Source organism: Chenopodium album, chromosome 3 (genome assembly GCF_948465745.1).
Source record: "Chenopodium album chromosome 3, dcCheAlbu1.1, whole genome shotgun sequence".
Taxonomy (NCBI): Eukaryota; Viridiplantae; Streptophyta; class Magnoliopsida; order Caryophyllales; family Amaranthaceae; genus Chenopodium; species Chenopodium album.
In genome coordinates, this window is record NC_137836.1 from 81,803,651 (window position 1) to 81,828,597 (window position 24,947).

General features: G+C 34.6%; 3 protein-coding genes across 3 annotated transcripts; 2 read left to right on the forward strand and 1 right to left on the reverse strand.

Annotated features, from left to right (window-relative positions):
* Positions 1–1,042: 1,042 nt before the first annotated feature.
* LOC145624496 (pentatricopeptide repeat-containing protein At2g30100, chloroplastic-like) lies at positions 1,043–3,877 on the forward strand. The gene is made up of 2 exons (XM_081677542.1): positions 1,043–2,204; positions 2,820–3,877. Exons 1-2 carry the CDS (start codon positions 1,470–1,472, stop codon positions 3,591–3,593), a joined length of 1,509 nt encoding a protein of 502 aa, XP_081533668.1. The 5' UTR covers positions 1,043–1,469; the 3' UTR covers positions 3,594–3,877.
* Positions 3,878–4,969: 1,092 nt separating this feature from the next.
* LOC145624495 (inactive receptor-like serine/threonine-protein kinase At2g40270) lies at positions 4,970–8,776 on the reverse strand. Its single transcript, XM_081677541.1, has 9 exons — positions 8,380–8,776; positions 8,124–8,262; positions 7,686–7,757; positions 7,394–7,537; positions 7,126–7,266; positions 6,427–6,935; positions 6,155–6,345; positions 5,924–6,056; positions 4,970–5,811 (listed from the first exon to the last, which is right to left on the reverse strand). The coding sequence occupies exons 1-9, from the start codon at positions 8,471–8,473 to the stop codon at positions 5,213–5,215; spliced, it is 2,022 nt and encodes a 673-aa protein (XP_081533667.1). The 5' UTR covers positions 8,474–8,776; the 3' UTR covers positions 4,970–5,212.
* An 11,863-nt stretch (positions 8,777–20,639) lies between these two features.
* On the forward strand, positions 20,640–24,928 carry LOC145624498 (LRR repeats and ubiquitin-like domain-containing protein At2g30105). Its single transcript, XM_081677543.1, has 10 exons — positions 20,640–20,885; positions 20,963–21,057; positions 21,292–21,444; positions 22,605–22,727; positions 22,825–22,925; positions 23,325–23,462; positions 23,855–23,903; positions 24,139–24,204; positions 24,289–24,408; positions 24,487–24,928. The coding sequence occupies exons 1-10, from the start codon at positions 20,738–20,740 to the stop codon at positions 24,595–24,597; spliced, it is 1,104 nt and encodes a 367-aa protein (XP_081533669.1). The 5' UTR covers positions 20,640–20,737; the 3' UTR covers positions 24,598–24,928.
* The last annotated feature ends 19 nt before the right edge of the window (positions 24,929–24,947 follow it).

The window sequence follows — 24,947 nt, forward strand, 5'->3', positions numbered from 1 at the left end:
AAGAGGTTCATACTTGTTGTAATTCTAACGAAGAATACTTTATAACTAAACTGTCATAGTTTTTGCAATGAGTAGTTTAAGTGCCTTTTTGTACTTATACATAATATAGTTCCATCACCCTTTTAATTATGCTTTATTTAGTTCCAAAGTTGAATTCGATGGGTAAGATGTTGGATATGTAAAGCCTCTAGGTTATGAGTTAAACTAATAAATTATAAACCCCGACACCTTCTCCCTCCACCCCCCCCTCCCCACCACAATCCCTGACCAACAAAACCCTAGGTCTCACAATCATAGTGATAGAAACAATCATGGATTATCAACTAGCTTAGTTATTTAAAGTATTGAGGGATGGTACTAAAAACTTTTGAGATCAAATCTCATCTAAATCATTTACTTTTGTGAATCTCTCTACAACTAAAAAAAATGTGACATAAAAACAATCAAAGTGGATTGCAAGAGTCCTTTCAAATTTTCTTATTTAGTTTAGAACTCAATCATGTATGAACCATTGATGAAAATGTCAGTGAGAGCAAGACTACTTCATTGCTATCAAGATGTAAATTTCTCCAGCTATTGACTTCCAAGTTAAGGTGCAAATAACGAAGATCTTAATTGTACGAATTAACTTTTTAGATAAGATTGTCTAAGACCATCTAATAGACGAGTCTGAGTAAAGAGAAAGAAAAATTGAAATAAAATCACATGTTATTCACCAAAGGAGTCGTATGATGATAATTCAGTCTTATTTAGACGTTTTTCATTCTTAATTTAGTTTGTTTAAGACTTTACCAAATAGAAAAATTGTACTCGTAAGACGTTTTAGCTCAAGTTTGGTTTGGGTTGTAAGTTGCAACAACACACACAATTCATGTTTTAAGGTCTACTTCAACTCTTCAAGGAAAAAAAATCCATTACCAAGTAGGCAAGTAGGGATATAGTAAGCTCCAATTAGCCCACGTTTACGGTCTACATACATTCTACCAATAATAACGGACTAAAAAACAAAACCAAACCGCATAATATAATCGTAGAAAACAACAGTACCATTATCTAATTTTAATTTCTTCAATTTCCACTCTTTTGACTCTTGCCGGAAGTTGATGGGCATAAAAATTGGAGTTTTTGTGATTAGATTAACTGATTGAATTCATCCTTCACCATTTTTTATGGTTGGTATGTTCTTCATTTCTTTTATTTATGTCTTCATATAATTTTATATTTTTCGGTCGGTGGTGTTTCATTATTATCTAAAATATGTCACTTTATTAGATAATTTTTGCATAATTTTATGTGCAATTATCATATTTGTATGATTTATTTTAATGTTCATCAATCTTCAACTGGGTTTTTAATAGAATTCTAGCTTCTTGCCCATAATTCTCCAAGTTTGAATTTTTCTGTATGTAATTTTCTGGGTTATCAATTTTTTTTCTGGTTGTTATCTGGGTTTTCTTGAAATTGTGGAAATGGTGAATGCTATTGGGTTTGCTCCATTAAGCTATGGAATAGAATCATCTTACCCTAGGTGGCAAGACCTTGTTGCATTTAAAAAATTGAGGATTGAAGCATGTTCTAGGGTTTCAATTACTCAAACTAGTGATAAAAAGCTAAAATACATAGTCCCGATTCGGAGTAAAGCCAGAGAGTTTAGGCTTTTTAACTCGGTCGAGTTGGACCGGGTTTTGACTAGTGTGGATGAGGATGAAATGAGTGAAGGGTTCTTTGAGGCAATAGAAGAATTAGAACGGATGGCCCGAGAACCGTCTGATGTTCTTGAAGAAATGAATGACCGGCTATCGGCCCGAGAGCTGCAGCTGATGCTGGTGTACTTTTCACAAGAGGGGAGGGATTCTTGGTGTGCATTAGAGGTGTTTGAGTGGTTGAAGAAAGAGAATCGCGTTGATAAGGAGATGATGGAGTTGATGGTGTCAATCATGTGTGGGTGGATTAAGAATATGATTGAAGCTGAAAAGGAAGTTGGGGAAGTGGTTGATCTTTTGGTTGACATGGATTGTGTTGGTCTGAAACCCAATTTTAGCATGATGGAGAAGGCCATTTCTGTGTACTGGGATTCGGGGAAGTCAGATCAAGCAGTTTCTTTTGTCGAGGAGGTTCTGAGACGCAGAATCCTGTCTTTAGAGGATGGTGTGGATGATATACACAGGGGAGGCCCTGCTGGCTATCTTGCTTGGAAGATGATGGTAAGATTTTCTTCCAATATTCAACTTCATTCTAATATTCAACTTCATTAATCATTTGTCATATTGAGAACTATGTAGTATTTGTAATTTTCAAGGCTTGGCATAATAAGTAAGATCATCACTTTGCAACTGTCAGACTATCATTGCATATTGATGTTTTATGCAAGTATATGTGATTGTCTAGCTGCTAAAAATAAACGGATATTATGTAATTACGTGCTCTGTAATTATTGGGGGTAACATTATGTGATCAAATCACCTTCATACTATCCTGTTTAGTTGAAAATTGCTGCCATAAATCAAGTATTTTCTTGGTTATATTGTCTATAATACAAGGCTTGGGTATCATGGTCTATAAGGCTTTATTCCTGTGATTGATTGCTCTCACTGTGTCAAATTACTTGCTGCTTCACCCTTCTTTTATTCTTAGATTCATGTTTCCTGTTATCATAGAATACTAGCAGGATATACCAGTGCCATAATTATTTGTTACGGAGTACTCAAATATACCAACAAAACAACAACCAACTCTTTAGTATGTGTCTGTAAATCCTTAAACCAAGTATACATGTTTATTGTAACTCTCTTGATGATGATCTGTTTTTAATCTTCTAGGAGAAAGGAGATTACAGAGATGCTGTTAGATTGGTGATTCGCTTGAAGGAAAGTGAATTGAATCCTGAAATGTACAGCTATCTCATTGCAATGACAGCTGTGGTGAAAGAGTTGAATGAAGTTGCAAAAGCATTGCGTAAGTTGAAGGGTTTTTCTAGGGCTGGTCTAGTTGCTGAGTTAGATGAAGAAAATATTAGGCTTGTTGAGAAGCATCAGTCTGATCTTCTGGATGAAGGGATCCTACTCTCAAGTTGGTTGATCAAGGAGGGAAATACTTCAGTGCTTAGTTCAGTTCATGAAAAGCTTCTTGCTATGTATATTTGTGCTGGTCGTGGGCTTGATGCCGAAAAACAGTTGTGGGAAATGAAGCTTTTAGGTAAGGAGGTTGAGAGGTACTTCTATGACATAGTTTTAGCTATCTGTGCCTCTCAAAGAGAAGATGGAGCTGTTTCTAGATTGCTGACTACATTGGAAGCTACAAGCTCTTCATCTAAAAAGAAAACTTTAACATGGTTGCTTCGAGGCTATATCAAAGGTGGCAATTATGTGGATGCTGCAGAAACATTAGCCAGAATGCTTGATTCTGGATTGCATCCAGATTTATTGGACAGAATTGCTGTTCTGCAGAGTCTCAGGAAAAAGATGCACCAACCTGGGACTGCAGAGATCTATCTAAGGCTTTGCAAGCGCCTGTCAGATGCCGACTTGATTGGACCTTGTCTCGTATATATGTACATAAAGAAGTATAAGCTTTGGATTGTGAAGATGATTTAGGTAGTGTATGGTAGAGGAGTTGCTCGCAAAATGTTTGTGTTTGCAAATTTTGCCTATGTCGAATCCTATGACCTGAGAGTTCCAGGAGTGCAGGAATTACTTTAGAATCAAGGTACAAAGTGTAATTTCAATGCCTAGAATGTTATGTGTGTAAATTAGATGTATATCAATATATGTGTATATATATGTGTGTGTATATCATCATTGTTCTTGACAATACCAAGTTATGTTACCTGTGCTTATGTGTTAAAGAAAGATGGAAAAGAATAGACTACTTGTATTTACATGTTAATCTTCCTTCCGGTGATTTTACTAGCTTTATTATAAACTAAACTAAATCAAGTCGTCGTTCTTTTTTTGGCCTGAATTGTGGTTCGACCTGATGCCTTGGCCGAAACTAGCTAACTTTCCTTTGCTGTAGCCTAGCCCTGGTCCGTAATCAATTCTAATTTTGCTCGATTTCTCATGTTTCGGTTGTCTCATTGAGTTTGCCCCATACCCTTCTCGTGAGATATAATGCATTGGATTAGGTTGTTCAGTGGCGGTGATTATTCATTGTCATACTTTTTGTGTGTAAACACTTCATTGTCATATTTAATTCCTTAGTCTGATAAGTTGGTAGAGTACTAATTTTTTAATGCGAAGTGTAAACCCTGCAACTTTGTTTTAGTCACTTTACATTATTATAGTGCAATTTGTCACTTTACTCTATATACAAACCCTCTTTTAATCAACCACCAAATAATCTTGCTTAAGATATAATTAATCTGTCAGACGAAATTGATGAAGCATCCACCAAATTAACCAAAGTTCATGGATTAATCAATTACCATGACAAAGTCCTCAACTGGCAAAAAGATAAGGTCAAATTGACAGAACCCTTCTGATTTGGGTTCCATATTTAATTACCCCTTAGCTTGAATATTTGGCAACATTAGATATTACATCACATTTGTAATAGTCATACTTTGACCTGCATCTCTTACATACATAACACAGAATAAGTCTCCATTTTCCTAGTTTGTTATGGTGATATGGAGCATACAAGTAGCGCAAATTGTATGTCAGCAGTGGCATATTACTCCGTAATACATAGATGTATTTGTAAAGGTCCTTCGCGAGGGCTCTTTTGGATCTTAAACGATCTGCAAAGCTTGTGTTCAGGATAACTTTACACTCAGTTTACAATGTTCATTGCACACTCAGCTTAGTTAAAAGTTTGCTTTAAGAGCTTGTCTCAAACTGTTGTAAACGCGAATCCGTCTGAGTTCAGAGCACATGTTCAAGAAAGAAATCTAGTAGAGGAATCAAAGAATGTGCTTATATTGGAAAAAAAAAAAAAAGGAAACATTGTCTAAAAAAAAGTGAGACACAGATCTGGCCAAGCAGCCAACTAAAGAGCTCATTTTTCTCATTTATGTACAGAAAATCACACGCGTAACGTCCTTCTAACAACCTGTCTCAGAAAGCTCTGCTCCAGTATTGGTTTTATACTCCAATCATATTCTAGGCTATGAACATGGCTTTGAGATAAAAGCCATAACCATGCAAAAAAAAAAATTTAAAAAAAAAAAAAAAAAAACATAGCTCTAGGCTTTTACTTACAGGAGTAAACCCTACTAACTTCCATCCATAGACATAACTTCAAGCTCTGCCCACCACAGAGGAGATAACCTCGGAGTTGCCCCATCAGGCCCCATCCCTGTAATCTCTCTTAAACGTGCAGCAATGGTTTTCATAGTTGGTCTCTCTTGCGGATCAGGTTGTACACAATCTTTTATGATCCAAAACAATCTCTGGACCTCCTCGGCTTTAAACGAACTTAACGTTGGATCTATGATATCTTGTGGTAAGTAATCTTTTTCCAAGCAGTAGAAAACCCAATCTGCTACAGTGCGATTATCCTCCATGTAAGGCATCCTACCGGTTATGATTTCTAACAAAACCATCCCAAAGTTGTAGACATTGCCCTCTATGTCTGTCAGTGCTGCCTCCAAAAGATGCATGGAAGGTGATCTCATTTTAGATACCGTTCCCACAGTCCAGAAGCTAAAATCTGATACTTTGGTCGCATAATCTTCTGATAGGTACATGGACGAAGACTGCAGGTCCCTGTGAGGTATGGGTGGGTTCAGCTGGTGCATATGTTCAAGGCAATAAGCCATACCCATTATTACACGTAGGCGCATCTTCCAGTCCAAGCGTTCAGCTTCTTTGACTGCAAATAAGGAGCTCACTTGTTACAAACAAGCCGAGAAAGCAAAGTGCTAATATATTTTTTTTTCACTTCCAAGTTTGAAAATGAGATTGAGGTTGGATAAGATACTCACTGTGTAGATGTTCAAAGAGAGTTCCATTTGGTGCATATTCAAAAACCATCATCCTAGTAAAAGGCTTCTCCTCTTCACAAAATCCAATAAGGTTCACAAAATTCTTGTGGTTCACTTTGGACAATGTTTCTATCTGTAAACAAAAGCAAAAATAATAAATAAAATTAAAATTAGATTCACCTAATACAGCTAATAGCAGGTTTAACTATGTCAATTGCACAGTATTAATACCTTCTTCCGAAACTGGGCTTCCAATTTTCTTGACCATTCCTCAGAAGACTTCACTGAAGTTGCTACAACAGCAATTTCAATGCCACTAGAAAGAGTACCTTTATATACAGTCCCATCATTCAAAGTGCCAATTATGTTGCTGAAATCTTCACAGGCTGTTTCAAGTTCAGCTCTCTTAAGCTTTGGCACACCTAGAGAGTAAAAATATCAGTAAGAAACATGCTACAACAGTGATAGTTAGCTATTCATGTGTAGGTGATGAAGCATCATACCTGAAACAAATGCTCTTTGAAGCTGTCCACTTAGCCCTGTGGCCCATGGTTTCACAGTACCTATCTTACTGCTTCTGCAGACAATAATGGCAGCTGCTGATATAATCAGAAGTGTCAAGCCACCAGCAACGGAGGCCAAAATAATAACCTTAAGCTGCTTTGAGCCGGATCTTTTAGTGTTATCTGGGACTTGAGCAGCCTGTGCCGCCGGTGATACTGAAACAACAGGGGGATTTGATGGTGTTGGAGAAGGGGGATCTGCAATCACAGGAGCAGGAGCAGGAGCAGGCACCGGTGAGGAGATGGCACGTGATGGCGATGGAGATGGTGATGATGGTGAGATAGGAGATCGGGATGGAGATGGCGAGTCCGAATGAGATTTAGAGGGAGATGGCGCATGAGTTGATGGGGTCGGTGAAGCAGGCCTTCTGTCTCTAAGTCTCCGAAATGGAAAGCCTGGCACTTGCAGCAAGCTTCTCCCAACAAAATTATCCGGCCGGGTAGTATACCTGATAAAGAAGCAAGAGACGGGTTATAATTGAACAAAGTAATCTCCCAAGACCTGAAGAAAAGGAGCGAACGTTTATTATGCTGTTGGCTGAAAAGCACTATACTTTTAATCAATCATGTGCCCAATTTACTAATTCAACAATAGCAAAACAGGTAAATTTAGCATGAAGTCATTTCACAGGTTCTCACCAAGAAAAAGATTTACTGTTACAGCTTGCCCTGGCAGAAACAGTACGTAGGTATTCCTCATCCACCTGATGTTCAGATTGCATCTGAAGCTGATTAAGCTCTGGAGATAAACTACCAAGATTATTGTTGTTGTCCAGCAGACTGTATCAGATGCAAATGAGAGACATAAACAAAGGATTAACAGAAGGTCCCTAAAGAGAAAAACGGATAAAGAATGACTATTATAGCATGTGATAATCTTGAGCATAATAATAAAGGATCTACTCACAGAATCGACAGCGAAAAGTTGTTCCCTAGGTTAGAAGGGATCGGTCCACTAAAATTGTTGTAACCCAAATCTAGCATTTCCAGTTCTTTCAGGTCAGCTATCTCACTAGCAATGATCCCATCAAAGGAATTGTTGCGCAATATACTGAGAATGAGAAGTAAAAAAGCCAACCAAAACCATCAGTAAGAGGAACAGATGATAACAAGATAAAATGACACTTAAGCTAGAACATTGAAAAGATAATTCCAGTATTTCACTAACATAATAAAAACTCTACTACTTATGCTCTTACATGGATTTGATATGATATAGATTTCCAAGTTCAGATGCTAGTGTTCCTCCAAGACAAAGATCCTTCAGATTCCTGCGAGTCGAAAATAACTGGATTGTAAGCCTTTAAGGGTTTAAATTCATCAAAGTAAAGGAATTTGGGATATGAAATACTAAAAAAAAAATACTATAAATCACAAGCATTAGAACATTAGCCAATTCGAATAACCAAAACATGAGTAATCGAGTATCATGGGAGATCATTAGACAATTCAGAATCCAATAAGTGCAATAACCCTAATAACCAATTCACTTACTAAAAATAAACCACGGGAAATTAATACAAAATTAACCAATTTGAGTAACAAAATATTAACATAATTAAAATCAAAATGCAGAAAAATTATTAAAAATTGAGAAAAAATTGCAGGAAAAAAATTATAGAGAGATAAGGACATACAGAATTACAACATTGCCTTCAGAACAAGAAACTCCAAACCAGGAACAATGATCCAAATCACCATCTTTATCACTCCAATTAGAAAGGGCATTAAAGGGATCTCTCACCACCTTTTCTTTAAACTTCAACAAAGCCAACCCTGTAAAATAAATTAAAAAAATTAAAAAATTATTCACACCCAATTCATTTCAGCTTACTCCCAGAAAAACCCAGAAAATAAAATCAAATTATATGATTTAAAGAAGCAGAATTTTACCTTCAGAATTAAGGGATGAACAGGGAAGAAGAAGCTGGAGATGAAATAAGAATACCAAATTCACCCCATAAAACACCCACAAATTACTTCTCATCTTCAATCACTTAAAAAACAGCAGAAATCTTCAGAAATTCTAGGTTTAATTCAGCCAAAGAATGCAGTTTCAGTTTAATCATATACTTCCAAAAAAAAAGTAGCAAAATTCAATCTTTAATTCGATGAACTAATAAAGAATAGATCTTTTCAAATGTTCACCAGAATTCTTGAAATTTGAAGTTGGGAGGAAAGAGATTAAGGATGAGAGGAAGAACAAGAAGAAACGCGTTCACCATGAATGAGGGGTTAGCATTTTGACTAGTTTAAGTACTTTCATTTTCTGAGTTTTTTTAATTTTTGGGTTCTGGGAAATAAACAAATTTTCAAAAGTGGGTCTAATAGTAATAATGATTTTAATTTTTGAATTGAACAAATACGGAGTATGAAAAATTGGGAAAAAAGAAAACAGGAAGAAACTTACAAAGAAATTTTAACCCTTTTTTTGTGTCATTAATCCGCGTAATTTTGATTCTTATGCTAAATTGTTAGCTGGTTTTTAAAAATAAAATTAATTAATTGGTTTGAAAAGCATTCAGAAAGTTGATGGTTATTTACTGAGTTTACCGAATTGAATTACTTGGTGGCTGAGAAGGTGAATAAATAGGAAGACTGAGTAAGAGCAGTTGAGTTCATTTGTCTGAATCAGCAATCAAGGGGTGTTGGTTTGGCGACGACTAGTCAGCCTAACCCCATCTTTGGCACCTTATTGAAGCCGCCATCTACACTATAAGTCCAATTGTACGCTCCACATTTTGTTATTAGCTCATCCGTGTGACGTATCCGATAGTGAATTGACCATTTCAAACTACTCCGTAACTTAATCTATCAAGTAGTATTCCAATGAATTATAACATTGATATTATGTGTAGTGTTCTATAAATTTTGTATGTCTATTGAGTAACAACTATTGTGTAAAATACTTTATACTGGTATGAAATAGATAATTAATGTTACTTGCACATTTTAAAGTAATGTGTTTTCATATAATATTACTCTATATTAGGTCAAAGTTTATAAACCAAGATTGTATAACATTTATTTAGAATAGACATTTAACACATTTTTGGATGTAAACATCAATGCATCTTTAAAAGTCGAACTTTGACCATCAATTAATGCATTATTGATATTTGATAAGAAATTTAGATGAAAAATTCACTCACATCTCTTTTCTTGTTAACATTCTCCATATTATGGACTACATACTAGGAGATAATAATAATCTTCCTTGAATTATGTTGGCATCACTTGAGTCATACTATTATCTTATTAACACAATATTACTATGAAACCTACGTCCACTAAATTAAATGAATTATTGTAGCAGGAAAGAGTTACCCCGTAAGATCTAAGAAATATTCCATATTTATTTACTATGGAGTATATTTGCTAAATGAATTATTGTCCCTAAGCAGTTTATATGTGTAATTATGACCTTAATTATGATATTTGAGTTAGATGTTGTAGGTCTAAACATGATTAACCGGGTAATTAAAATGATTGAAAAAAAGGAATGTTTGGTTAAATATAGTTTTAAAAAGCCGGTTGCCGCCTTAATTATAAAAATGGTCCAAGTTCGATTCTGAGCAAAGTCCGTTGACGTATATTTCCATGTTTTGCGCCGACTAACAATTTTCCCCTCCACAAAACACATGATCCAGCATTACCATAACTCTTTCCTTAATTTGTTATTTGGGCCTCATTTTGACGCTATAATCTACCAACTTTTGACTACATTGGTGTATTTAGTTTTAACTTTTTTAAGCTATAAATTCCATACATTTGAATTACTCCTTTCTTGCTGCCATTAAGGGTCTGTTCTCATTGACTGAACTCGGCTGAATAGAACTGAACTGAACTGAACTGAACAGAGCTGAGCTGAGCTGAACTGAACTGAACTGAAATGAATATTTTATAAGAGAAGGAAATTAGGAGTTGAACTGAACCAAACTGAACTGAGCTGAGCTGAACTGAACTGAATTTCAACGTATGAGAATAGGCCCAAAATTAGAGATATATTATGGTCTTTAACTTTAGAGTCTGTTCTTATTTACTAAATTGAACTGAACTGAACTAATTGGAGCTGAACTGAACTGTTTATGAAAAAAAGAAAATTAGAAATTGAACTGAAATGATTGGAGTTAAAGTAAACTAAACTGAATTGTTCACTTCGGCTTAATTTTAGTCCAGTTCAGCTCCTAATTTCCTTCTCTCATAAAATATTCATTTTTGCTCTATTCAATTCAGTTCAGTTTAGCTCCAGTTCAATAAATGTGAACAGACCCTTAGTATTAAAATGACATGAATTGAGTATAATAAAAGACATGAAGTATTTGTAATTTTTTTGAATAGAAGTATTTTGTAATTTTGTTAAGCTAAGTAGACATTTAATATTGAATCAACAAAGGGTTTTTTAAAATATAAAAGTCCAATAATAAATTTGCTTTGTACATAAGAAATGTTTAAATAAGTATTATATTATATTTCAAAATTAAAAGCCACACCAAGACAATCATATAGGAGTAATGTGCATGGACCATCACTCCATCAGCCAAGCACTCAAGAGTCAAGAATACTAAAACAAAAAGGATAGATATATTTGTTACACATAATTATGATCCCATTATTATATAAATCTATTGCTACAGCATTATATATCTATTGGAGTTTTGGACCTACTCACTACTATACAAAGTAGTATATTCCTCCCACACGTTTCCTTAATTATGTTTGTCAATGTACAAATTCAACTACTAATATCTTTAATTATCGACAACAAAAATTATAAAATTTGATATTTTAAAAATATATGTCGTGACGAATTTAACAAGAACTCATGTGACTATATTTTTCAATATATATAAACCACAAAATACGATCAAATAAAGAAAGTATGTGAGTAGTGTTTTTTTGGAGGTAATATATACTCGTATAACAGAGTACATTCCTACATGTATATTACAGAGGCAATTGTAATACAACTTTACAAGTAGTAATTTGTACATTTACGTTAGAGACCCACTTATATTGCCAAATCCACGTGAATGTTCCTTGGAACAGAGGTTGATTTAATTTCGTATGGTAGAAAAGGTGAAGTATATATAAATGCATTTAATCTATATTTGCCAACTTACGTTTTTTTTTTTTGTTAGAAATGGGGTCGACATTATTGATGTGTTGAGTGATTAATTTGAAGTGAAAATGTTATCTTACTTATGAAGATGACAAGCGGTGGTGTGACCTTAATAAGCTTGATTGTCTTGCACTTCATCAAAAAGATATGAGTGAACTTTAAGCTTGGCTACATTTTGATCGAAAATTGCTGCCCCGTTCATTATATAGTGACCTTATAATAATGAGCTTGTTCCTCTATAAACATGTCATTATAGTCCGGTATGTAACACGAGTCGGCGTGTAGGGTACATATTCATCGATAGTTAATTCCGGTATGGTATTAAGGTGGAACCTCCCTAGTCGTTTAAAATGGACACTTATGACGGATGTGGCCCAGACTTGTTTATCATTTTGATTTCACAATTGTTCTTTACTTTATTTATTACTCCACATATTAAAGATCAAAACTGCATATCACCTCAATACATAACTCTTAGAAAAACGAAAGTCAAGTTATAGGTTTTTTATTTTAAAAAAAGGATAGTTATGACTAAATGAAGTATTTCATATCCATATATCTAATACCAAGACTAGCTACCAACTACTATTTACTTATTTAGTTAATCAAATGAAAGGTGCAATGTCCAAAAAGTTGCAATGTGTCATTCCCATAGATTCTAATATTCTATAACATAGTCTCCATGTGCTATGAATCATCATATGATATTAGACGTTGAACTAAGAGAAAAAAATAATCATATATGCCATCTAGGTTAGATCCACCAAGAAAACGACTTATTATATAAGTATAATACCTAGTGTAATTTAGGGGTCGTTTGGTTTGCACGGGGTAAATTGAATGGAGGGAACAAAGAGAAATAAAGAGAATGGAATAAAAAAAAAAAACCCCAACCCAAATTCCCCCAGGTCTATAATAAACGTAAGCGCATACAGATTCCGAAAGTCCTATTGACAACACAAAGACTTGTATATGCCATCTAAAATGAGGGACACGATGGGGGCCATCTTTGTGTTTTAAAAAACAAAGGGATATAAGCCACCTTCTCCGGTCATCCAACCACCACACCGCTCCTTATTTTCTTTAACTTTCTCAGATCACCTTCTCCAACCACCACCTAGCCACTCCCCCACTCGCCGCCCCTCCCCTCTCCAGCAATCTCCTCCCTTGAAACCCTTTCTCCACTCCCACAAAAACATTAAAATAATAAAATAAAACCCTACCCCTCCCCGTAAAACAGTCAGCCGACACTCCCCCTACTCCCGAAACCCTAAGCCACAATCAACTTGGAAGGATTAAAGGAAATAGAGAGAGTAAAGGGAATTGGAAAAAAGCCAAACAAACAATAACAAAGGAAATGCAGAACAGTTGATTTTCATTTCCTTTGATAAATACCCAAACCAAACGGTCCCTTAGTCTAAAATTGTAAAACATTGTGGAAAAGTATTGGGCTATGTATTGACAGTTGGGCTATATATTGGGCTTTTTCTTGCCTCCCATGGGCTGTCTAGTGGCAACTAAAATTGTGGGTCACATAAAACGAAGATCTTTGCTTGCCTATCTCTTAACATAAAATAAATTATCAGACCTTAATAGCTTAATCTGTTTGGATCAATGGATAGACCACACACAAAATACTGTCAAGTTTGATGAAATAGGAATAACCATTTACAGTAATTTTAACTTGAGATGTTCCTGTGAACATACCACTACCTAAAATTGATCAAACAGAGGGACTAACCTAACTTTTAGTCGAGGTAACAAACCTAACTGTCTACCTTCCTCCTTTCATATTCACGAAGGAATATACCGTATTTATCTTCATATAATATTTTTATCTTTACCATTTTTTTTTTCCATTCTATATGCGTGACGAATTCATAACACATGTATTTAAAAATAAATAGATTTTTAAACTATTGCACACGTCGCAAGTATATAGCACCAGCATTAAATACTACGTACAAGTATTATAATGAGGGAAGATGATGAATTGATATGCTACATTGATTACTTGTTCTTAAACTGCTTGAAACTATTGTACCATGAGGAGGCCTGCAGTAATTTTCTGTTTTTCATCTTTGAAAGGTAGTCTTTCAGTGTGCAGAACAAAACATTTTGATGTTACATTGTCACCTCCTATTGTCTCTATGAATGAGTTGACCAAGTCTAATCTTTGTTACAATTTGATATCTGTTCAAATTATTGCTGAAATTTTGTCTTGCAACAAAAATACAATTGTTGGACCTAGGAAATAATGGGGTCAATTTCCTAGCATTGGAGAATTCTTTAAACCTTAGCTACAAGCTAAAACCAATTAACAGGACTAAAGCCACATTTCCACCCCAATTCTCTGGGCTAGACTAGAAGTTCTTGACCTTTCTCATAACAAGATCACCGGCAGCTTGGATATCCTGGCAAAGCCTACAAAACCTTATTCAACATCTTTAATCTGCAGGTTAGCTTATCGAAATTCGATTAAAGATGACACTTGGGAATTGACACTCTACAAAAAGATGGAATCCTCAATAGAAGATGTCATCAACAATTTGACTTCTGCTAATGTAGAAACAAGGAGCTCTGGAGTTGTGTACACGGTAGCTATGCGGCTTTTTGTAGAGAGTCCAAAGCTAAGGGGCATTTGACATAGTCCGGCTTTTGGGGTGGGGATTCAACAAGACCTCAAATTCGTATTCTATGGTTACCTCCTAAATGGGAGCTTCAGCTTTCTCCTTCATTGGGCTCATTCACTTGCTTATTTGCACCATGACTGTGTGCCTGCAATCTTACATGAGAATGTCTAATCCATGAATGTGTTGTTGGGTCCTAGATCGGTTACAGAACACACCTTCGAGTCTAGTCATATTTCAGAAAGAATCTATGCTTGCAGCTATAACTGTCATGTAACAGAGTGATAATAAGTTTTTCAATAAAAATGAATTAGGTATATATTCACCTTAAATAGATCTTAAGCTTAAAGAAAAAACTTGAAAAAAAAAAAAAAAAAAAAAAACTCAATCTCATTAAATAAATGAATAAAGCGCAAACAACATGTTTGACTCGATATTGCTTGTGAACAACTCGTTGAAGTTCATTTATAAGCTTGTTCATTTATAAGTTTTGAACACGGAATAACAAGGAAGGGAGGGGAAGCTAGAGGAGGTGTAATTACAATTAAATCACATTCTGTCTGTAAATTCCTACATTGTTGAAGCTAACTCCATCAGCTTATGCTTTCATACATTGACCGAACAATGAACATTTTAACATTCATAGAGTAAATAAAAGTTATTTGATCTCTTCATTCTAACTTTGGAGTAGAAATTCTGGTCTACTACACTACCACATTCTGTTCACATCATTGAATCTTTAGGAATAAGCAAATGCAAGCATAACCACCACTCTTACAGTAGTAGTGTTGCCTACACTCATCAACCACTATTCAGTAATCAGTACATCAATAATCACCCAACCCCTCATCGCTCATCTACGATTGTTGATCTCTAATCATTACATCAGTATCCAGGTAACCTGTGAATTCATAGCCATCCCAAATAGCACAGTAAAATTACCAAATGAAACCGCAATGTGGTAGGAGCAGCACAACACTGTCAAATGAAGCATTTTATAGTAAACTCTGTTGAAATCAATTCTAATGTATCAGTTGAAAGCAGACATTACCGTATTCTGTTTCAGTGCATCCTCTCAACAGCCTATAGACATTCAAAGCTATTATGCTGTCTCAAAAAGATCTACCACAGAATACAATGGCTTGGGATGAAATCGAATCCGTTTTTACAAGATGGAACAAATCAAAGCTTCAAACATAGATGTGGAGCTGAGGCTCATACACTTGAAAAAAAAAACTTAATGATCCCATAAAGAGAACACAAAACTAACACACTTAAAATCACCAAGATACTCAAAAGCACGCATACCCAAGTCACTAAGAAGAGAAAGAACACAATAATCTGCTAAACATCGTTATGTGATTAATAGACACAGCTTTAATCTAGCAAAAAACTACTTCCTACATCCCGAAACAATAATCATAGATCATATGAAGTGATTCATTATGTCTGGAAAAAATTGTCACATTAAAACGCTAGTAAGCTAGTTACAAGTAATCTTTTAGATAGCTCGTGTCATACGAGTATTTCCTTTAATAGTAGGGACAATGCGACAACTATTTTCGAATACCCCGAAAGATAAAATGACAAAGAGTAGGCACCTCATTGAATAATGACCTCCACAAAAGTCAAAAATGGATCAACACATCATTGTTATGCATGTAGTACTAGTACAAAACACACAACATGATTCATTATCATCAAGTAACTCATGGTTATGAAAGGGACAACTCTAACCCAGCTTAAGTCTTTTTTCATACATAATGTGCAAACATTAACTATCAACCAAACACAGTTCCATCAATAACAACACCAAGTAGAATACAACCTTCTTAAGATACTAGCTACATTTGTCAAACCTGCCTAATTCTAACCACCATTATTTCCAATTTTCCATCATCATTATCATTATTATAATATAAATACCATTAAAAAAAACATTATAATATAAAGTTTATCTCAAAAAACAAAAAATCCTACTCCTTTTTTCCCATTTATGTCATCATCAACTTTACACAACACATAGATAACAAAAACACAACCAAATCCAAACAAAAATGTCAAATTTCTCTTGGACCTAATTGGGCCCTAATGGGCCTAAACAAACCCAAAACTAAAAACCCAAAATCAAAAAAATTAAAAATGGACCTGTCTATGAAAATGAGCAGGCGTTAATCGGAGCTAAAATCGGACGGTAGATAGGAGGCGAAGAACAATCAGGACATCTAATCAGACCGTTCTCATTGCACACCAAACAAGATCGAAACCCAATTTTTTCCGAGAAAATTTTATGACTACCGCTACAATCGGCGCAGAGGATAAATCTATACCCACCACACGTGACGCACGTGCCGGGCTTTTTCGGTGGTATCCCAGAAACAAGCTTCTTGAGTTCACCGATTTCGTTAAGATATTTAACTTCCTCGGCCCCACCAATGTATCTTCCACCAATGAAAACTCGAGGTAATGACAGCTGTTCGGCGGGTTTTAACCCGAGTAGTTCCCGGAGCTCCGACATAAAGCCAAAATCCATTGATATGTCACGTTCATCTATTACCACCTGGAACCCTTGTAGTATTGCTATAACTGACCGGCATGCTTCGAATGTGGGCCGGATTACCCGGAGACTGGTGTAGTAAACCACGATTCGGGCCTCCGAGGAGGGTGGTTTTGGGCCGTCTTCTTTTGGGCCGGGTATTGTTGTTGTTGGTGTTGTTGGGTCGGATCTGTTGGCCCATTGTTGAAGGAGGGAGTTAGCGGTGCGAACGCGGTGGAAAACGGAGCGGACGGTTCGGGTTTGGGTCGGAGCAGAGGGTTGGCGTTTAAGGGGGGAATCGAAATCTTGGATGTTGCAGAGATTTTCGATGTCTTTAAAGGAAGAACATCGGAAATTGGAGGAATTGAATTTGTGTTTAGGAGTATTATTATTGGATTTTTTTGGGGATGAAGAAGAAGATGATGATGATTTAACCCACGAAGACGGCCACATTGACCCGACCCGGGAAACCCAGAAAAGAAAATCAAAGCATTAATTAAGTGGAGATTTGGGGTTGAGGAGAGAGAAAATGATGGTGGTGGTGGTGCAGTGCAAATGTGCAATTGGTTGTGTTATGGGGAGTAACGTAAAGGGAAGAAGGAGATGTAAAAATGAAAGAGAGGGAATTTGAGAAGAGAGAAAAACAGGAGAGAGAAAATTTAAGGCTAATTAGGTTTCGAGGTGGTTAAGTTGGTTGGATTGGGGAAACTTTTTTAATTTTTAAAAATTTTTAAAAAATGGGAATATAAATTTATATATAGGGGTAAAGGCTTAAGGGAAATATATATTGTTGATATGGTTTAACAAAAAGGTGTTACAATTATTACGATTTCTAAATAATTGTTGATGAGGGTTTGTGTTTAAGGAATGTAAAATAATGCTAAAAGTATTGTGATTTTTTCCTTCCATAAAAGATTGTCTAGATTTTTCTTTAATGATTCAATGTTGTTAAACGTTTAAACTTATGTTTAACAATCTTTTTTTAAAAAAAATAAAAATAAAAAACAAACTTATGTTTAACAATATATATGTTAATATGTACTCTCTTGATTTCTAAATCGATTTTGGTTGTTATACTTGTCATATACTGCCTTTTCTTTAACGCACTTATATTGTATTGTTGAATTATTTGTTCATTTTGGATTGCTTGATGAATTATAGGTGTTGAATAGTCATGTAAAGAGAAAACAAATAATAAATGGTCATAGTAGACTAATGATATAAACAAACATCAATCCCCTTCAAAGTATTCCATTATTTTTTTTATAAAATTATGAATTATGACTAATATATTGTTGTATATAGTCATTTGATTTCCACTTAACTATACTTGCTTGAACTTGGCTTAGCTTATTTAAACCAACTTAAACTTATGCATAGCTATTGTCACAAGTTAATTGTTCTATATAAAGCGAACAAACAAATGACCTATTTGTGATAAAATGCTACAAAACCACAAAGGATTTTTCACATTTATAGATCGAGTTACACTTTGAAAAATTCAACTAATGAAAATAGGAGAAAAACATTGTTATCACTAATTGATACTATATTGAACTCTAATTAACGAGATATTAACTTAATTTTGATTTTAAAACTACACACTATGAAATAACTTTTTAAATTTTCTACTCTCAAAAGACCATTAGTTTCAACATAAATGTTTTTATTTTTTTTATTTATTTTTTATCTCCGATTTTTTTTAGTTGTACCACTCATGCAAAACTTAAATCAATTAAACTAGATAATGAGATTAATGAGGACTATGAGGTCCCATTTGTGAATACTCTAAGGATAAGAATGGTGGAAATCGTATCTATATGTTTGGAAGGAAGAGATTGTCATTAGGTAGAGGCAATTTTGGATTAGATGCCAATTTCTTTTTTGGTTAGTTCCATCCCAGCTGGTTAATTAATCAATTAAAAAATGATTACTACAAATCCTAACAAATGAAAGGCATTAAATAGCTAAAAAGGACATTAGACCGGGTCAAATCTTTGATGTGAAATGTGCTCCTCTCCTCGTGGGAGCCATATACTTTTCATCATCTATTAATCACATGTGGATCTCTGTTAAGATAGACCTAATATACTAATTGCGAGTATAATAATAATCATGTTCATGCTTCTTAATGATTATGTCATGTTAATTACTCTGTATTTTTTTAATTTGTTCTTTTTGTTTTATGAAGAGGATTATATATTTATATGTTATGATTAATTCCAAACCAAAATCTTTTGTGAATAACTATCATTCTGAAGCCTTTAACAGGCCACGAGAGCTGAATAATGATCATAAGTCATAACTAGAGTAGTTTATTCATAAATTAATTTTATTCTATTTTCTATAAATTATGCTTTAATGTGTCTTTAAATTGGAGTATTAAGTAATTAAGAAACTGTATTGATCTAGTGAGCTATATAGTACAGTAGGTCCAATGCTTATTTGTGTCAATTTATGAGATTTGTTTGCTAAAGCTAGTTGAGTCATTTATTGTAATAGTAATATGTACATGTCTGTAGTTTTTGAATTGAAATTAATGGAGTATTGTTCTCACCTTCAAGAATCCTAGGATAATATTAATGATGGAAAAAACAATCAAAACATATTGGAAGGTATAAAACAATCTACAATCAAAACATATTGGAAGGTATAAAACAATCAAAATATATTACCACAGATACAAAATATATCAACCGTGAAAAAATAAAATCTACAAGCAATATATAAATTTTGTTTATCAAATATAAATGCTAGAAATAGGAATGTAATTTAGGGGCGGAGGGATTACTATATATAGATGGTGAGGTATAATAAAATTCTACTTGACTCAAAATTGAAAGGCATTATTGTAGAGGATACATAAAAAGAGGAAACATTATTGAGGTCATGTGGTGTAACTTGAAATAAGAAAAAGGAAAATTGTTAGTGAAATGGGGTAATTGATTGGGGCAAAGTGGGTTCTGAAAAAGGGTAGATTGATTATATGGTACTCATTTTAGCAGATGAGATAAATTCACATGCATATGCATGCTTCTTATGGTCCCTCCATTTTTAACCATTTTCTTTTCATTTTTAGGATGACCAACTTTCTTTTGTGTTCTACTTTTTTTTCCTTTCATCTTCTCCATTTTTCAGGTCATGGCCCCTACTTTTTTGGATCTCATTTGTGTCTTAAGCCCATCCAGAGCGGCCTGTTTGTTCCTAACGGACTGGCTTGCAAACTCATTATATGTTAATTTCATGCATGAGGAAGTAATTGGTGATAAATCCGATGATCTGTTTTATTATAGGTAGGGCTAGCAAAGATGGCTCCGGGTCGGTCCAACATGAAACATAACACGACACGTTACTTTGTGTGCCATGTCGTGGGCTGGGTTTAGGCATTTTTGTTTTTGAGAAGCATGATAAGGCATAATTTGTTTTGACATAAAAAAGTACGCCAAAATCAGTAACTTTGGCTCAGGTCAACAAGTTCAACACGGTATGGGCTTGGGTGATGCGCAAGCTAACATTATGAAATCAAAGCAATCAAGAGTAAGGTGTTGATAATTGACAAGCACTTACTATAAATAGACGATAATTAACAAGTGCTCTGTGGTTAAGTTGAAAAGAATTCTTATTTAACACTTGTTGGTCCGGACAGGGGCGGATCTTGGTTAGGGCAAGTAAGGATCCGACCCCCTTAAACATATTTAACTTGCTGATTATAACTAATATGATGTCTAAAAATTACAATGCTGTAAAAAATTATGGCAGAGTGGTTAAGTATTGTTATTTTTATGTAGGACGGAGGGAGTATATTTTTACACTCGACTTAAGTAAAATGGTATTTCCCTAAAAGGACGGAGGGAGTATATATGTATGTATGTAGATGCGCAGAACAAAGTCTAGTAGAATTCCTGCAAAAGAAAGAGAGAAGAGTTTCACAGAAACACCAGCGCTAAACTGAATAACCAAAAAATGTCGGAAATGGTGGAGTTGAAGATCCAATTCGGAAGCGAAAGATTTCCACTTTCAATTGACATTAATTCCACCGTTTTTGAACTCAAACAACAACTCATGGACTCCACTAATGTCCTCCCTAAAGGCCAGCAGCTCATTCACAAAGGTTTTCTTCAATCTTGATCATGGCGTAATCATTGTTTCAATTAAAGTATTAATTTTCATTTTGATTTTTATTTGTAGGAGCTAAATTGGTTGATTCTAAAACATTGAGGGATTCGGGTATTGTTAATAAGTCTAAAATCATGCTCACGGCTTCTGGTGGTAAATTTCAAGGGGTATTAATTTCTTCTTACTTCCCTTTTTTTGGATGACATTAGTTTTTGGGTTTAAATTATATGAAGAACTGATCAGTTTGATGTTAATTATAGGATGTTTTAGCTGTTTAATTTTGGGTTTGAATGAATTTTTAAATAATCGATGATTTTGATGTTGATTTAAGGTATTTTGTTGCTGGTTGAATATGGGGTTTGGATTATTTATAGAATTGATTGATTTGGTGTTGATTTTAGGGCAAATCACCTGTGGTACCGACTTATCAGAAGATTATGAATGAGGATCGATCCCTCAATTCTGCACCTGTTAAAGAGACCAACATACTTAAGTCTAGTGTTGATCGGTGGAAGATGTTTAGGGTAATTGGTCTTGCTGAGTCTAATTTGAAGGTAAAACCCATACTCTTTTATTGCAAGTTTCATAATGTGGCATAGTTTATTCAAGTTTTATATTTTGGCATTTTGTGCAATTTTGGTTGAGTGTTGAGATGTTGTGTAATTTGTGACAAAGAACATAGATTGTGTGTATGTTATTCGTATTTTTCGTTTTAGTGTTGGCTCTATTTTCCTTGGTTTAGTCATGTCCCCGGATTATGGGAATTATTACTTTCAACCGATGGTAAACTATTGTTATAATGCATTCCGATGTGGATTTTGAAGGTATAGGAGGAGGAGAGAGGGAAGGATCTAATTTCTAAGATTTAAACTTGAAATCGTAAAAAAAAGGAGGGTTAGAGGTTTGGATGATTGTTGAAAAGTGTTTGCATCACTGTGATTCTTATGTGTAGAAGAGGGTGGGTTCTTGCTTTAGAAATGTTGGAAAAAATATTATAAAATATAAATTAACTATAATTGTTTATTTTATTTTTAATTAGGAAAATTTGTCAGAAACAACCTTTTAAAGTGTCCACTTTATTTAAAACAACCTTTTAAATTTTTTTTTGCAATTTCAGACCACATTATAAATTTTTTTTATCAAAGACAACCAAATGCTACTTTCCGGCGTTTGACTCTATTTGTCCCGATGTTAACCACTAGTGTGCAACGCACATGAACTCGTATATTGCTTAATACACCAATTTTCACTCCAATTCACTCGTACTAAAAGAGGGATGAAAGAGAAGCATAGGTTTTAATAGGAGTTAATTGGAGGAAAAAGGGGTGTATTAAGCAATGTAGGAGGTCACGTGACTCGCACACTCGTGGTCAACATCGGCAAAAATTGAGTCAACGCCGGAAAGTAACATTTGGTTGTCTTTGATAAAAAAAATTTATAATGTGGTCTTAAATTGCAAAAAAAAATTTAAAAGGTTGTTTTTGACAAATTTTCCTTTTAATTATTGTTGTTGCACATTGGTCAAGGGTCAAGGATAAGCTTCTATACTTCTATCTATACCCCATACCTCCCTTCCCACCCCTTCGAAGGCGGGAGACTCTTTGATGTTGCATTGGTGTAGTATCTCTTCACATAGTTCCTGGGATTATTTCCATGAATGTGTTCTTTTATGTATCCAATTGATGTATATTTTTGTATATTGAAAAATCTAAAGGCTATACCTGATGAAGTATGGGAATGTGGATCGTCTTCAGGCTCTTGTCCTAAAGTGCTTGATCTCAGCAACAACTATATTCGTGACATACCCTCCAAAATTAGCTGCTTGACATCTATCAAGGTAAGGAACTAAAACTAAAGTGATTACCCTTCATTTCTATTACTTTGCTGTTAGAAAGTTGTTATAAACATTGTGCTTCTGTATTCTGGTTTTGTAGAAGTTGATGTTGAATGCGAATGATCTCTCAGATGATTCAATAAGTTGGGAAGGCCTAACTCAGTTGAAGTATTTGAACTATCTTTCTTTGGATCAAAACCAGTAAGTTCTCTAGATATAATAAGACTTGCCTCCCATGTTTGGATTTTAAAAAAAAAAAAAATTGTACCCGTATATAATTAATTGAAAGAAAAGACTGATTGCATGTCCCTGAGGTAATCAGTCATAAGTCATAACTGTTTTGAGGAGAGTTTTTGCAAGTTATCACTGTGATTTTGGGACTGGCAATGGTTGAGAAATTATAGTAAAAGGAAATTTGTGTGAAGAACACTTACTTTCAAAACAATTTCCATAAAGAGAGCTTAGGTGTATAGACATGCATTGTAATTATGGCTCGTTCATCCCCCTCCCCCAAACCCCAATTCTGTATTCTGATTACTTAGTGAGAATTTTCAGGTGCAATCCCATACTAATTAATTTTAAACGCTGTATCTTTTGTAGGTTGACTTATCTACCTTCTTCTTTGGGTGAACTTACTTCCCTGGAGCAGCTGCACGTTGCAGGCAACAAACTGGAAAGCCTACCAGTAGAACTTGGTCTTTTGACTCGGCTAGAGATTTTTAAAGTTAACAACAACAGGTGTGTAGTCACTCTATCCAACATTTGATAATTTCATTTTGATTTATGATATGCAACCCTAGATCATTAAATCTATAGCCCAGCATGTCTAGGGTAAATCTGACAATATGTGTTATCTTAGCTTGAGATACACAAGGACTATGAAGTTAAAGTTCTTGATGTTAGTATATGTGTGCTGTAGACTTCAAATAGTTTTTATGACTAAGTGAACTATAGAAGTTTGTGAGGCTTATTTGTGAGTTGGTTATTATCTTCCTATATCTGGATTGAAAGTTATGAGCTTAACATTTTTCTTTGAAAAACTTATTGCATATAATTTGCATATATTCTATGTCAATTTGATATTTCTGCCTCAGAATCATATTGACTTGATTCTTACTTTTATTTGCCAGTTTAAGTGCGGTACCCTCTCATATAGGCGACTGCAATGCTTTAATTGAGGTATATAATTCTAGCACTGAGATTTAAACAGTGTTATATGTTTTTATCCATCCCCAGGGTTTATAATAAATATTTTTTCTGGGGATAAAAGGAAATTTTTGAGTTGGCAACAGAAATACAGATGCTATATTACGGAGTACTTTCTTTGAACTCAAGTTATACCTTCTTTAAGCTATAATCAACGTATTTTATGGTGTCGGTCAGTTTCCTTACTGAATTTGTTTTGTATGGCCAGGTCAATATATCCTTTAATCTTCTGAAAGAGTTACCTGAGACACTTGGCAAACTACAAAAGTTGCAGGTTGAATTCCATACATTATTAGTGCTACCATGTCTGTTGCTTCAATACGTAACCATTTTTTTTTTTTTTTTTTTTCTGCAATAGGCGTTGCATCTTCAAAATAATCCACTTAAATCACTGCCATCTACTCTATTGAAAAATTGTGTCAAGCTTTCAACTCTCGATGTTACAAATACACAAATAGCAGTTTATGAGCTTCGGCAGGTATACTGCTTTTTACTTCACTATATTGATTGATGCTTTATGTTCCAAGGATATGAATCTATTAAATCTCTTTTCCAGATTGAGGGATGGGAAGATTTTGATAAAAGGAGAGTCTTGAAACAGAATAAGAAACTGGAATGTCGCACTGTTGACTCTGCTGACTTTGACGAAGGTGCTGATAAAAACTGATCTCCAAATACAAATAAATATTGGAAGAGTGCTGCTATCTGAGGAACATATTTTTCAGGACTTGCTCTGTTCTGTTGTTCTTTTTGGTAGTAGGGTTTAAAATTGAAATCCACAGAACTGTATTGTCTAGTAGTGGTGTTCCTTGTGGATCATGGAGTTGCTGTAACTTGGAAATATATGCCTATATGGAGGGAACTAATGGGGATCTATCTTGTAATTGATACGGAGTAATTGTTATGCATAGAATTGCATACCTCCAGTGAGATTTTCCTGGTGCAAGCGAACCCATTATTCTCCGCATACAATTAATTGAACAATCTGTAGTTTTTTTTGTTTTTTTTTGGTAAGTT